The sequence below is a fragment of the Pogona vitticeps genome, chromosome 4 (genome assembly GCF_051106095.1).
Source record: "Pogona vitticeps strain Pit_001003342236 chromosome 4, PviZW2.1, whole genome shotgun sequence".
Taxonomy (NCBI): Eukaryota; Metazoa; Chordata; class Lepidosauria; order Squamata; family Agamidae; genus Pogona; species Pogona vitticeps.
Genome location: NC_135786.1, coordinates 5,621,273 through 5,633,528, shown reverse-complemented (window position 1 = coordinate 5,633,528; position 12,256 = coordinate 5,621,273). Strand labels below are relative to the sequence as shown.

The following is a 12,256-nucleotide window of genomic DNA, read 5'->3' as shown; positions in this document are numbered from 1 at the left end:
TCTGCTGAAGAATGGTGGAAGGATCTGGGTGTCACCGGAGGAGGAGGAGGCTAAGGGGGGGATATGAGAGCCCTTTTCAGAGATCTCCATCATCCAGAAGGTGGCACGAGTTTATTTTCAGCTACTTCCCAGGTTAGAACTGAAACCAGTGGATGTACATGAAATCCCAAGTGAAAATTAGATTTTTTTCTTGCTTTAGGATGCAGTGGACTGCACTGCTTTAGATGGCTCTTCTCCGGAGTCTTATAAAGAGGGATGGATGGGTATCTGTTAAGAGATTCTTTAGCTGTGGATTTAACCCAAAGGCAGGGGTCAGACTGGAGGACCCTCATGTTCCTTCCTCGCTTTACAATTCTGAGTCTATGACCTGATGAGCGAATGCAATACATGCATTTCATCAGCAGGACTTCAGCTCACTGTGTTGATATTCCACGCGCCAGATCTAATAAGGCGAGAAGGCCAGTCGTGAGCGCTGAATACAATGTTTGTTGAACCAATAGGGTACCTTTGAATAGAAGCTGCCAGAAAAGGGTGTGTGTGTGTGTGTGTAAGGAGGCTGTTGCCTTCACACTCTGCTACCCAGGGGCAGCTGGACATTGATGAAAACAGAAGCTGGTCTACCCTGAAGACAGGTCAGACCCAACACTTACGGAGGTGGACTAGAATCAAGGCCCACGCCGTCCAATTTCCCACATCCCCCACAAAAATCACACCATACAATCGGTCGGTGAGAACACAATAGTCTGTTTTGGAAACATCTGGGTTCAAGTATCAAAGCAGCACCACAGTTTGACTCAAAGAAAAACTATGTTTTAGATTTTTAAAAGTACTTCTTCCCATGGTAACAGACCTGTGTGTCTCTCAGCATGTGATTTTCCCCCCTAGTTCATTTATTGCAATTTGTTACTGGAAGGTAAACAGGAGCTTAATTTGCTAGTCTGATTGCCTAAGGAAAGGAGATTGGTAAGGAAATATGCTTTTTTCTATGAAGGAATATCAGGAAAGGAAAGTGTGTTCATGACACAGAATGCACATTCTTCTTAACAACTGATCTGATCATCCTGTATTACATTTTTCATGGGGAAACTTAACTTGAGCATTTTATTTTGTATGAAAGGTGTGAAGGGTCCAAGCAGCAGTAAACCCCAGGAGGTATGGTACACTTCCTGCTACTTGGGAGCTCCATCCAGATACCTTTCCCATGAGGACTAGTAGCTTAAAGGAGAAACTGCCTCAGGAGCAGCAAATGCAGGTATCTGACTAGACTCGGAGGTTTTGCACAACTCAATCTTATGCATGTTTCCTCAGAAGCAAATCCAAGCAAATTCAGGGAGACTTTCCGGCAGTGCAACTCGAAACAAAGAAGCCCAAGCTGCTCATAAAGGCAATAATAGCATTTAAAAAAACCCAGAATTGATTTATATATCAAATTTAAAGCTCTAGAGTAGGAAGGATCACAGGTATAAAGGCACAGCTAGAAAAGAGCAACCGAGAAGCCACCTGAATTGCTGGGAAATTAAATCATGCAAACTCAACTGCAATGGTAGATGCATCTGTACAGAGCACATATTCCCATGCAAACAAGTAAACTTGGGACTGTACACTTTCTCATGAAGTTTGAGGCACACATAAACTCCCAATGAAGGAAAGAGAGAGAGAGAGAGAGAGAGAGAGAGAGAAAGACTAATACGTCAGATTACCGTTCTTTTAACTCAGATCTTCAAATTACAGAGCGAAAGGAAACATGTACAGGAAGCGGCACAGATGTCTAAACCTTGCTCGAACCCACTGCCGCTGCGCTCCCTGCACGGCCCACCAGCAGCCCTTTCTCATTCTTCCTGAGATGAAATACATTGCCCTGTTCTACGATACTATCCTGCTTGGGGGCTGTGGGCGCGAGCAACCGTGAGCGTGGCTCTTTTCAGATCGCACGTCAATTCCGACCGAGGCTTCAGATTATGCACGCATTCAAGAGCCTCCACACTTGCTGGTTCCTGTTCTATGGAGCCCACAGTCTGTAAACCAAGCCCTAACCCTACTCCAGACATTTCAGGGCGGTTCCTAGAAGACGATTTATGCTGGCTCACCACATGTCTGGTGGCTGCGCATCATCAACACTGCACGCTATTTAGGGTCGCCAGATATTAAGGGATAAAATTCCTGCTTGGTCAGACTTGCTCAGGTTTGACGTCAGAGCCATAGGCAGGCTCCACGGGCTGCGCGCCTACCAGTGTCAAAGCACGGCAGCGACTGAAATGTACTTCTCAGCAACTGAAATCCCACGCCCAGAGTTGCACAGAACGGGACACAGAAGAATACAGGGATTCTATCGGCCAGAAAACTGATGTGTCTCTTGCATCAAAATGCGGCCGTAACCATTCCTTTTACCAGACTAGGAGGGATTGAGGGCATCGGAAACCTCAGCACTGCTGTCTTATTTCTACCCCAGCACAGATAAAGGAAACCCTGATAGCTCCACACAACGGTCACAATGCACCAAGCGGAAAGGCAGACCACTCCGTCCTCTGCACCAACCCGCTTGCCATTTCGCATTCAGCAGCTGCTTTCTAGGCAATGGTGGTTGAAGAGAAGGACTGGTCTCAGCACGGCAGGAGCTGAGCGAGCCTGCCAGCCTGGGCAGACCTCATGGAGGGAGGCTAGAACTCGGTCATTTTCTTGTGTGTGTCTGCTTTCTTCTGCTCCCGCTGGAGACTGGCCTCCTGGGCTCGGAGTTCCCCCAGCTTCTTGTGGGCTCCGGCCAGCTTCTCTTCCAGCTGTGCCGTGACAATGGTGTGCCTGAAAGCCAAAGGCAGGAAATTAGGAAGGCGTCCTAAATAACGATGGCTTGACAAATCCGAGAAGGTCGTATTCAGACTCCCAACCAAATGTAAGCAAAAAGAAATGATGGGAGTTCCTAGTTGTCAAGAAAAAGCAGCCATGAGGCTCTAAGCAAAACCGATTTCACAAAGTGGAACTCATTTTTAAGTGTTTCCCATAGACTTTGTACTGCCCCACTGTTTGAGACTGGCTTTTCTTTCTCCTTTTTTTAAAAAAAGGAACTCGGTTATGGTTGTTGTGGGTTTTTCCAGTTCTTTGGCTTTGTTCTGAAGGTTGTTCTGATGGTGATCAGTGTGTTTTTTTGTGGATGTATTGTTGTGATAAGGGGGAGAGATACACAACAATACATCGACAACAAAAACACGCTGATCACCATAATCACCCAATCTCTTGAAAAGGACAAAACTGTTCCCACAGTTATAAATACTCAACTATCCAACAAACAGCAACTGAGCACGGACAGAGTTCCCACTCCAGTCCTCTGAAGATGCCGGCCACAGAGAGTGGCGAAACGTCAGAAAGAACAACCAAAGAGCCCAAAAAACCCACAACAACCATCAGATCCCAGCTGTGAAAGTCTTCAAGAATACATTGAACTCAGTTATGTTTCTTTGGTTTTGCAAGATGTGGAACAAAGGCAGAAGAGAAAGCCTGGAGGTGAACATTATAGCCCTGGGAGTCCACGTACAACCCAGCGACATATCTGGTTTTAAAGCTGGATGGAAGAGAGAATTTCAGCAGGGACAGCTTTGCTCACCGAAATGCACCTGTGAAAATATCCTCTTCTGCACGGCTACTAAAGCTGCCAGAGCGCTGTCTCCTTGTGCAAGCAGCCAACTTCACATCCCTGAAGTGGCCGTGTTGTCAGAAAGAGCGTGTGTACAAGTAGGCCTCTTTACTGGTTGGCCGGCAGTGACCGTCGTTCTGCTCACGGTACTCACAAGCAGCCGGACACAAGACCAGTCTCTTGCACTGCTTGCTCCTTGCTCTGATATTCAGCAGGCTACAAAAGGAACCTACCTTTCTGCCATGTCCCCCCAAAATGACCAGAGGGACTTGGAGGAAAAGGAAAGGCACCCTAAGCAGCCAAACAACAGTTTCCCTGCCTTGTCCGGCCAACATTTCTGAGAGTTCGTTCAGAGCTCAAATGAGTTGGTTTTCTGGCCTACAAGTCCCCGGTTCTCCCAGCCAGCAACACAAGAACATTTCCCAAAGTTCTGCTCCACCTCAAGAACCCACAGTGTGTTCTCCACTGGTTTCGTGCCCTCAAACCCCTTCTTGTCCCACCCAAGGCCTTCTCTTTACCTCCCAACGTTGCGGGCCAAGGCCTCCTGGATTCCTCGGATGTCCTTCTGGGTTTGGTCGATTCTCTCCATGGTCTGGAAGAGGCGGATGCTGAGCGCTTTCTTGGTGCTCTTCCTGGCATGGTAGATCTCCTTGCTGTTCCGCTCCAAGGGGGCCGTCTCTCCGTCCTGCTGGCTGGAGTCTTTGCCTTGAAGTTTCTCGTTGAGAAAGTCAAAAACGTTGCGGGGCTTTGGGCTCGGCCTGCAGGGCTTCTTGGCCCGTTTCTCTTTGGCCCCTCGCTTTTTGGGCTTTGCGGGATCGAGCTTCCCTTCCCTCTTCTTCTGTAAGATCTCGGCACACTGGTCCAAAGATTTGCCTTTGGGCAGCACAACGGCCAAGACCGGCTCCACTCGGCCCTCTGAATTCTTCCCCAAGCCTGAAGTGGGGGAAAAAAGAGCTGTGAGGACAGAGCACAAGCTCTCTCTTTGTTTTTCTGGGGCCCCCACCCCACCCCCATGGGAGGGAATCATAGTCAGTGGTCAGCTTTGCATCTGGACAACATGAGTACCAACAATTTCTCTGCTAATGAAGGAAGGACCAAGGTCTTGTTCTGATGCCACACCCTGTTGCCCTCCATCAAAAAAGGTATACACAGTGGTGCCTCGCTTAACGACGATAATCCGTTCCAGGAAAATCACCGTTAAGCAAAAACATCGTAAAATGAAATTAAAAACCCCATTGAAATGTACTGAAACCCGTTCAATGCGTTCCAATGGGGTAAAAACTCACAGTCCAGCGAAGATCCTCCATACGGCAGCCATTTTCGCTACCTGTATAACGAGGAATCCATCCCTAAACACAGCGGGGAGCCATTTTAAGCACCCGGCAGCCATTCTGAAAACCCGACGATCAGCTGTTTTTGATTGTTGTACAGTGGGGTCTCAACTTACGAACTTAATCCATATTGGAAGGTGGTTCTTAGGTCGAAAAGTTTTTAGGTCGAATCTGCATTTCCCATAGGAATGCATTGAAAACCATTTACAGTGGTGCCTCGCTTAACGAGCGCACCGTATAACGATTAAATCGCATAGCGATCCGTTTTTTCGGATCGCTAATGCGATCGCACAACGTTGTTCCCATAGGGAAAAATTCGCTTTGCGAAGACCGGTAAGCGTTTCGCTTACCGATCTTCGCAAAACGACCCCCGCCGATCAGCTGTTCGGCGGCCAAAATGGCCGCCGGAAGCCGGGAAATGGCCTAAAATGGCCACACGCAGCGTTTTCGCGCCCTCGTTAAGCGAGGCGAGGGCGCGAAAATGGCTGCCGGCCATTACGAAGCTTTGTTGAACGGTGAGTATTTGGCCCATTTGGAACGCATTAAACCATGTTTAATGCGTTCTAATGGGCTTTTCTGTACCGTTTAACGATGCTTCAGCATAGCGAAGGTTAATCCGGAACGGATTAACCTCGCTATGCGAGGCACCACTGTAATCTGTATCTGCTCTTTTCCGTCCATAGAAACTAATGGGAAGCTGCTATTCCGCCTTCGACCACTAGAGGGGGATATTTTTTCTTGTTTTCCCTTAGGTTCAGGAAATGAGGAGGAAGGCAGGGAACAGTTTGCAAAGCACTTTAGAAATCTTTTTTTTCAATGAAGCCAATTTAAAATCATGTTTTAAAAGCATGTTGTGCTGATTTTTTCAACACAGACACAGGTTTTTTAGGTGCTGAGCAAGCCTCCCCAAGCCTCTTCAGAGCCAGCCCATCAGCTGATAGGTGGGGAGAGGAGGGTGCAGGAGCGGGGGGGGGGGGGGGAATCACAAAATGGCTGCCAGGCTCCCTTCTGTGTGTTGGCTTTTAGCTGTTTCCTGCTCTTTTTCCTGCTGTTTGGGGGCTACCAAGGCCTGGTAAGTGACTTTCTTTTATTTATTTTTAAGTTTCTGACCCTTTTTTCCCCTCCAGAAGCCTCTAAGGGGAGGGAGGGGGCACTTTTTCCCCTGTACGTAACTCGAGGGAAGTTCGTATGCCAAGTCCTTATTTCCCCTATAGGGCGGGTTTGTAAGTTGAATTGTTTGCAAGTAGGGTCGTTCGTAAGTCGAGACCCCACTGTAAAGCGAAAATCCCAAAGCAGGGAACTGATCATCGCAAAGCGAAATTCCCCCATTTAGACCATCGTTTTGCGATCGCGATTACGATCACAAAAAGATCGTTGTACAGTGATTTTGTTGTAATGCGGGGCAATAGTTAAGCGAGGCACCACTGTACATATCTATCCCCATCCAATGAACAAGGCTCACCACAGCCTCACAAGAACTTGTGAAGAAAGTGAGGCTGAGAATGCATGACAGCCAGAAAAAACACACAATGAGTTTCATGGCCAAGTGGCAAAATGAACCCTGATCTCCCGAGCCCCTAGCACAAGACTCTAACAACAACACATGGAAGAGCAGCTACTCTGTCTTGCTTCAGAACTCAGAAGTATTCAGAAAACACAGAGGAATCTTACTTACTTCCCAGTGGAGAAAATGGTGCTTCTAAAGTTACTTTTTAAAAGACTACAACACCCAGAAATCACCAGCCAGCATGGGCAGCGGCTGTACTCACCAGACAGGTGGAGATGTTGTAGTCTGAGAAGTAATTTTACAGCTTTACCATAATCCCATGGCACAGTGGTTAAGCTGCAATACTGCAGTCAAGCCTCTGCTCACGACCTGAGTATGATCCCAACAGATACAAGTAGCCAGCTCAGGGTCAACTCAGCCTTCCATCCTTCTGAGATTGGTAAAATGAGTACCCAGTTTGGGGGGGGGGGGCAAAGTTGTTGATTGCATAATTATGTTGTAAACAGCCCAAGGATTGCTTTAAGAGTTACAGGGCAGTGTGTATCAACACAACAACAACTTCTCCAAGCTTTGGGAGGAAGGCAGAGTTCTCAAACACAGGACTTTCTCCCTGTTACTGCCATCCCCAGATTTTAAAAAAAGTGCACCTGAAAGTGTACGTGGGTTTTTTTTTGTCATTTTACACTTTCCCACATTAGTTCAAAAAAGCAAAAGACCTGGACAAAAGAGAGAGAGGAGGGAGTGGTTTAACAAGGACTTTGTGCCTTACAAAGCATCTTTTTCTGGTCCACGTTTTTATTTCCCCTCCTTCCCAAGTCCAGATCTTGATCTCCCTCCAAACAACGGCACGAATATGTTTTATTTAAACCATGGCACAAGCCACCTCTTTACAAATGCACGTAGGTTCAAGCAGAAGAACGACTGTAGCACAAGCCATATAGGAGTAGCCCCTTCTCCTGTGTAAACAAAGATAGACCTACCTTTCCCAAACTGGTATCCCATCTGAGCAAGGAGTTTAGACCCAATGCCGCGGGTATGCGCCTCCCACTGGCCAAAGGAAGAACTGCAAGCAGAGGATCCTTCTCCGTTCTCTGGAGTGCTGGAATCCATGACTGTGAAAATAGATTTACATGAGGCAGCTCAGTGGTTTAGGCATTTTGGCTGCTGAGTCAGAGGTTGGGGGTTCAAGTCCTCACTGGGCCTCCTGAAAGGACGGACAGCCAGCCGGTGTGGCCTTTTAGCAAACTGCACAATCCCAGAAAAAGGGAACGGTCGAGCCCTTCTGAGGATTCTCTACCTAGGAACCCCTGAAAAGCAGAGGGTAAGTCTCCCAAGTTCTGCCCAAGAAGTGCTGGAGGGCCTGAGCTCCCTATACGTTTACCTTTAGCATACCCAGCATCTTCTACATCTTCTTCGGACTCAGACGAAGAGGAGCTGTCCTCGGCGCGCAGAGGGGGCATCACGCCATCTCCTTCCACGACAGCTTCCTTGAGCAGCAGCGAATCAAATTTCACGGTGTAGTAACCGCTGTCTATGTCTAAAGGTGGAAGAAGGAAGGATTCCAGCTACAGAAGGCAGCACACCTCTGCACCACTGAGAAAGCAGCCTTTTGGATTTCAGTAACCCTTTAGCAAAGAGGAGACCAAACTATCTAAAAGATTCCATCTCCCTCGTATGAGCCTGCCCGGGCATTAAGATCATCAGGGGAGGCCTTTTTCTTGGTCCCACCAGCCGCACGGGCACACTTGGTGGGGACACATGAGAGTCTACTCTGTTGCTGTTCCTAGACTTTGGAACTCCCTCCCACTGGAGGCCAGGCTGGCCCCATCTTTCCTGTCCATCTGCAAGCAGGCCAAGACCTTTCTCTTCGGACAGCTTTTCCCTTAGGGACTAACTGTCTTGAGATGGATTTTGTGCTCTGTTGCTTTTAAGTGTGTTTTTAGTATTGATTTGATTTACTATTTTAATACAATACTTGTTTAATTCTTTTTTAATATTTGTACACTTGCTGTTTTTAGTTTTTAAACATTGTCCTTTTAGCGATATGAGCTGCCTTGGGATCCTTTCAAGGAGAAAGGCAAAGTAAAACACGAACAAACAAACAAGGTATAGTTAAGTACCGTAGGCTACAATTCATGAACAACTGCACTGCAGCATCAGGAGAATGGCACTGATTTGTCAACACACATCTTAATTTTGAAAGTGCATAAGATGTTGTCCTAAGTTCTCTAGGTCCATTTATATCCATTACTTTTTTAAGAACAGGGGACTAAAAGGTCCATTTGAATTGATCAGGACGTTTCCCCCCCCCCCTCTTTCGGCAATTCCCTACACACTGGGGCAAGCCAGGACACAGTGCAGGCGAGATGACCTTCAGAGAGGGTTAGATCTCAGTGGCCCAGCAGGTGCTCTGCATGCAGAAGGTTCTGGTATTTATGTACGTTTAAATTTTAGCTCAGCCTCTCCCAAACTGGCACCCCTGGATGGATTACAATTCTCATCAGCCTAGCCAGCATAAACCTTGGCCACACTGGTTGGAGGGGGGGCAATGTAGTCTTCTCTGTGGGGTAACAGACTGTATGTTCTGATACAGCCATGGTGCCACTTTTTCTGCCCTTGTGAAAGGAAAGGAAATAAATCTCACCTGTGATTTTAGCAGCATACCAAATCCCATCCTGGTGTCTTGCCAAGCAAGCCGAGCCCACTGCTAAGTTGCTGAGATTAGGTTCCTCAAAGGGACGCAGTTCCTCCACAGGTACTACCTGCCCATGGGAAAATCTGTTGGCGGCCCCAACGCAAGGGAGAAGAAACCAGCATTTACAATTCATGTATTTAAAATATGCCTCTGAAATGCTCGCTCCTCGGGTACAATGGCAAGTGATAGCGACCACCCTTCCGCACCTCTTGTGGATTTTTCATCCTGAGTTCTTTCCTTCATTCCCACGATGATATACAAGAATCATTCCAATTATTCTGCAAATATTCTGAGACAGAAATCTTTCCTCTTTTATTAAAATTTCCTTTCATTCGTTTTCTGCTACTTTGGGAAATGAAAAACCTAGGTGGTGAAAGCTCAGCCCACCTCAGACCAACCGAGCAAAGAGAAGTTCAGTAGAAAATATATCATTGCGCCTTTTCATTTAACATTCAAGCCCCATCCAGCCTACAGGAAAGTTAGTTAGTTTAAATCTTACAGACTGTTTACAGACATTCATGAATGCCTCTGCAAGTGACCCCAATCCCTTCACATAGAACTAAGTGTTAAAAAGTCCTTAAAGTAAGCCACAAAACGTAGAAATGCCCTAAATGAAAGCATGGTAATAGGAAGATGCAGGCTGGTAGAGTCACAATCTTCCCTGGGGATTGTGAAAACAGCTCTCTTCCTTATGCAAGCTTTCAGGACACTCAGGAACCCTCGTCCCAACTAGTTACCCACTTAGAACAATTAAGCCTAATTACCGGCAATTTTCTTGAAACCTGCACTTGCCATCCAAGAAGAAAGGACATGGCTTCAAAGACTTATGAGTGGGATAGAGGTAGAGAACTCTGACCCCATGCCTTCCATCTTCCAAAGACTCACTCCCCACAATCATGGCGTTGTGATATTCAAGGGTACCCCAAGTACTGTAGTAAGGTGCTTTCACTTTCATCCCACTGGCTTCCTCTTCCTCCTCCTCCTCTTCCTCCTCCCCCTCCAATTCTTCCTCTTCACCAGCTTCTCTGTCTCCTTCTTCATTACAAGTGCTTGAGGGATCACCCTCGCCTCCAACTGAAGCAATGGCTTCCTTAAAAGCTGCATATTCATCCTCTGTGCTCTGCCTGTCAGGCTCCTGGTTGTCTTGTTGTCGATGAGCAGACAGAGATGTGGAGATTGCTTCTGGCTCTACAGTGGAAAAGAGCTTGCTCTTCCTGACAGACACAAGGCTGGATTCTGTGAGTTCTATCAGCTGCTTTAAATCCGCCTGTAGCTGAATCAGATCAGACTGTTGCGATGGGTCCAGCCCAGCTCCCAAAGCCAACTCCACCTGCTGCAGTTGGGCATTGTACGTCTGAATCGCTGCTTCTAAATTCTCTTCATCCATGGCTATGAAAGAAATGCTTGTCTGCTTTTTTTCAAGCGCAGTACATGGTCAGCTTAACAGATAGCAAGGAAACGGATGATAAATGTTCATTGAAAGGAGTTCCTCAGCTGTCCAACAAGTTCTTCTTTCCTTTAACCAACGTGACACACCTCCCTGCAGCAAAGACAGGTTAGGTTATAGGGTATGTGTGTACCTGGCAGCAGGGAAATGAGACCACAATCCACAACACTTAGAAACACAACTCTGTTCATCAGAATACTATATAATAGACAACACTGCCTGAAAGCATAACAAAATTCTACCTCTGGGGGATAGGCCCAGCCACAATTGGTTACAAAACTGATTAGCACTCCTTCCTAAATATAACTTCTGTCTTCTCCTTATGCTTGAGAAACTTTGAATTACATACATGGAGCTGCACAACAGGATTTCAGCCAGAGTGTCTTGTGACAGCTTTAGGATTAATAAAAGACTACAACCCAACCCAATGAACAGGAACAAACCTGGAGGGGGGGGGGAAATTGAGTTTTAATTGTGTGCCATCAAGTCCATTCTGATTCATGGCAACACTTCTCAGGATTCCCGCAGGTAGAGAGTCCTCAGAAGCAGCGTCCCCCTTCCCTTTTTCTGGGAGCCGCCCTGGGGCTGTGTGGGTAGCTTTTGCCCAAGGCTATCTAGGCTGGCTCTTTTGGGAGGCATGGTGGGGAAACTGAACTCCCAACCTCTGGCTCCACAGCCAGGGACCTCAACCACTGAGCCCTCCTGCCCTTTGGAGTGAACACAAAACCCCACCCCTTTAACATCTCCACACATGAGAACAACACTTTCATGAACGCTTTTCTGAACACCTTTATTTTACAGTAATCGCAAAGGAGACCATGGAGGTGAAGCAACCACGGTAGCCCCAGCCGGTCCAAATACCTCCCTTGCAGTCCTAAGGGAACTCACTCCAAAGTCAGTGCCTTTCTGTCCCAGAGGAATATAGAATCGTAGAACCCACTGAGTGGGAAAGGGGGCCCCTCAAAGGCCATCCAGTCCAACCCCTTCCCTGCTCAAGGCAGGCATCCAAATCTAAGCCGATCTGACAAGAGGGTGGTCCTGTTTTCTCTGGAAGGCGTTGGAGCGCCTGGCCACCTCTTGAGGTAAATTGGTTCCCCTCCGTCGTCGTCCTGCTCTAACAGTTGGGAAGTTTTTCCTCATATTCCGCTTCCTGCCGCTTGAGCTTTCGGAAGGCTCCCTTCTATACTCCGTTTGAAAACGCCCCGGGTGGCCCCCCAGCTCGGAGCCCCTGAGGCGCTGACCGCTTCGGGCCCCTGCCTTCCTCAGAGGCGGCCGCCTTGGGCCTCCATTGCCCCTCCACACACACACACCTCGCGGGTGACCTACCTGGCCGGGTTGTTGTGAGGAGGGCGGAGCTGCCTTATACTCAGCGCCGCCCGCGGCCCGCGAAGCCGCCCGCCTAAGAGAAGCCACCGGAGCCAAAAGTCGTTCCCTCGCACGGACTTGGCCCCAGAACCCTTTCCCTTCCCTCTCAGCATCCCAGCACCCACCATGGTCCACTTCCGGACTCTGCCTCCCGCCGCCATAGGCACTTCCGCTTCTGTCCTAGACGGGCCCGAGGAGCCGCGACGAAACGACGGCGCGAGGCGGCCGGAAGAAGTCTCCCGCCATCTTGGATTCCCCACTCGCTTCTCTTTCACCTTCTCTCTAT

The 12,256-nt window shown here is 48.0% G+C and overlaps 1 protein-coding gene across 1 annotated transcript; it reads right to left on the bottom strand.

The window, feature by feature from the left end:
* Positions 1-1,396: 1,396 nt before the first annotated feature.
* ZGPAT (zinc finger CCCH-type and G-patch domain containing) lies at positions 1,397-12,103 on the bottom strand. Its single transcript, XM_020812436.3, has 7 exons — positions 11,932-12,103; positions 9,923-10,698; positions 9,108-9,241; positions 7,845-8,000; positions 7,444-7,575; positions 4,144-4,558; positions 1,397-2,796 (listed from the first exon to the last, which is right to left on the bottom strand). Exons 2-7 carry the CDS (start codon positions 10,543-10,545, stop codon positions 2,658-2,660), a joined length of 1,599 nt encoding a protein of 532 aa, XP_020668095.3. The 5' UTR covers positions 10,546-10,698; positions 11,932-12,103; the 3' UTR covers positions 1,397-2,657.
* Positions 12,104-12,256: the final 153 nt, after the last annotated feature.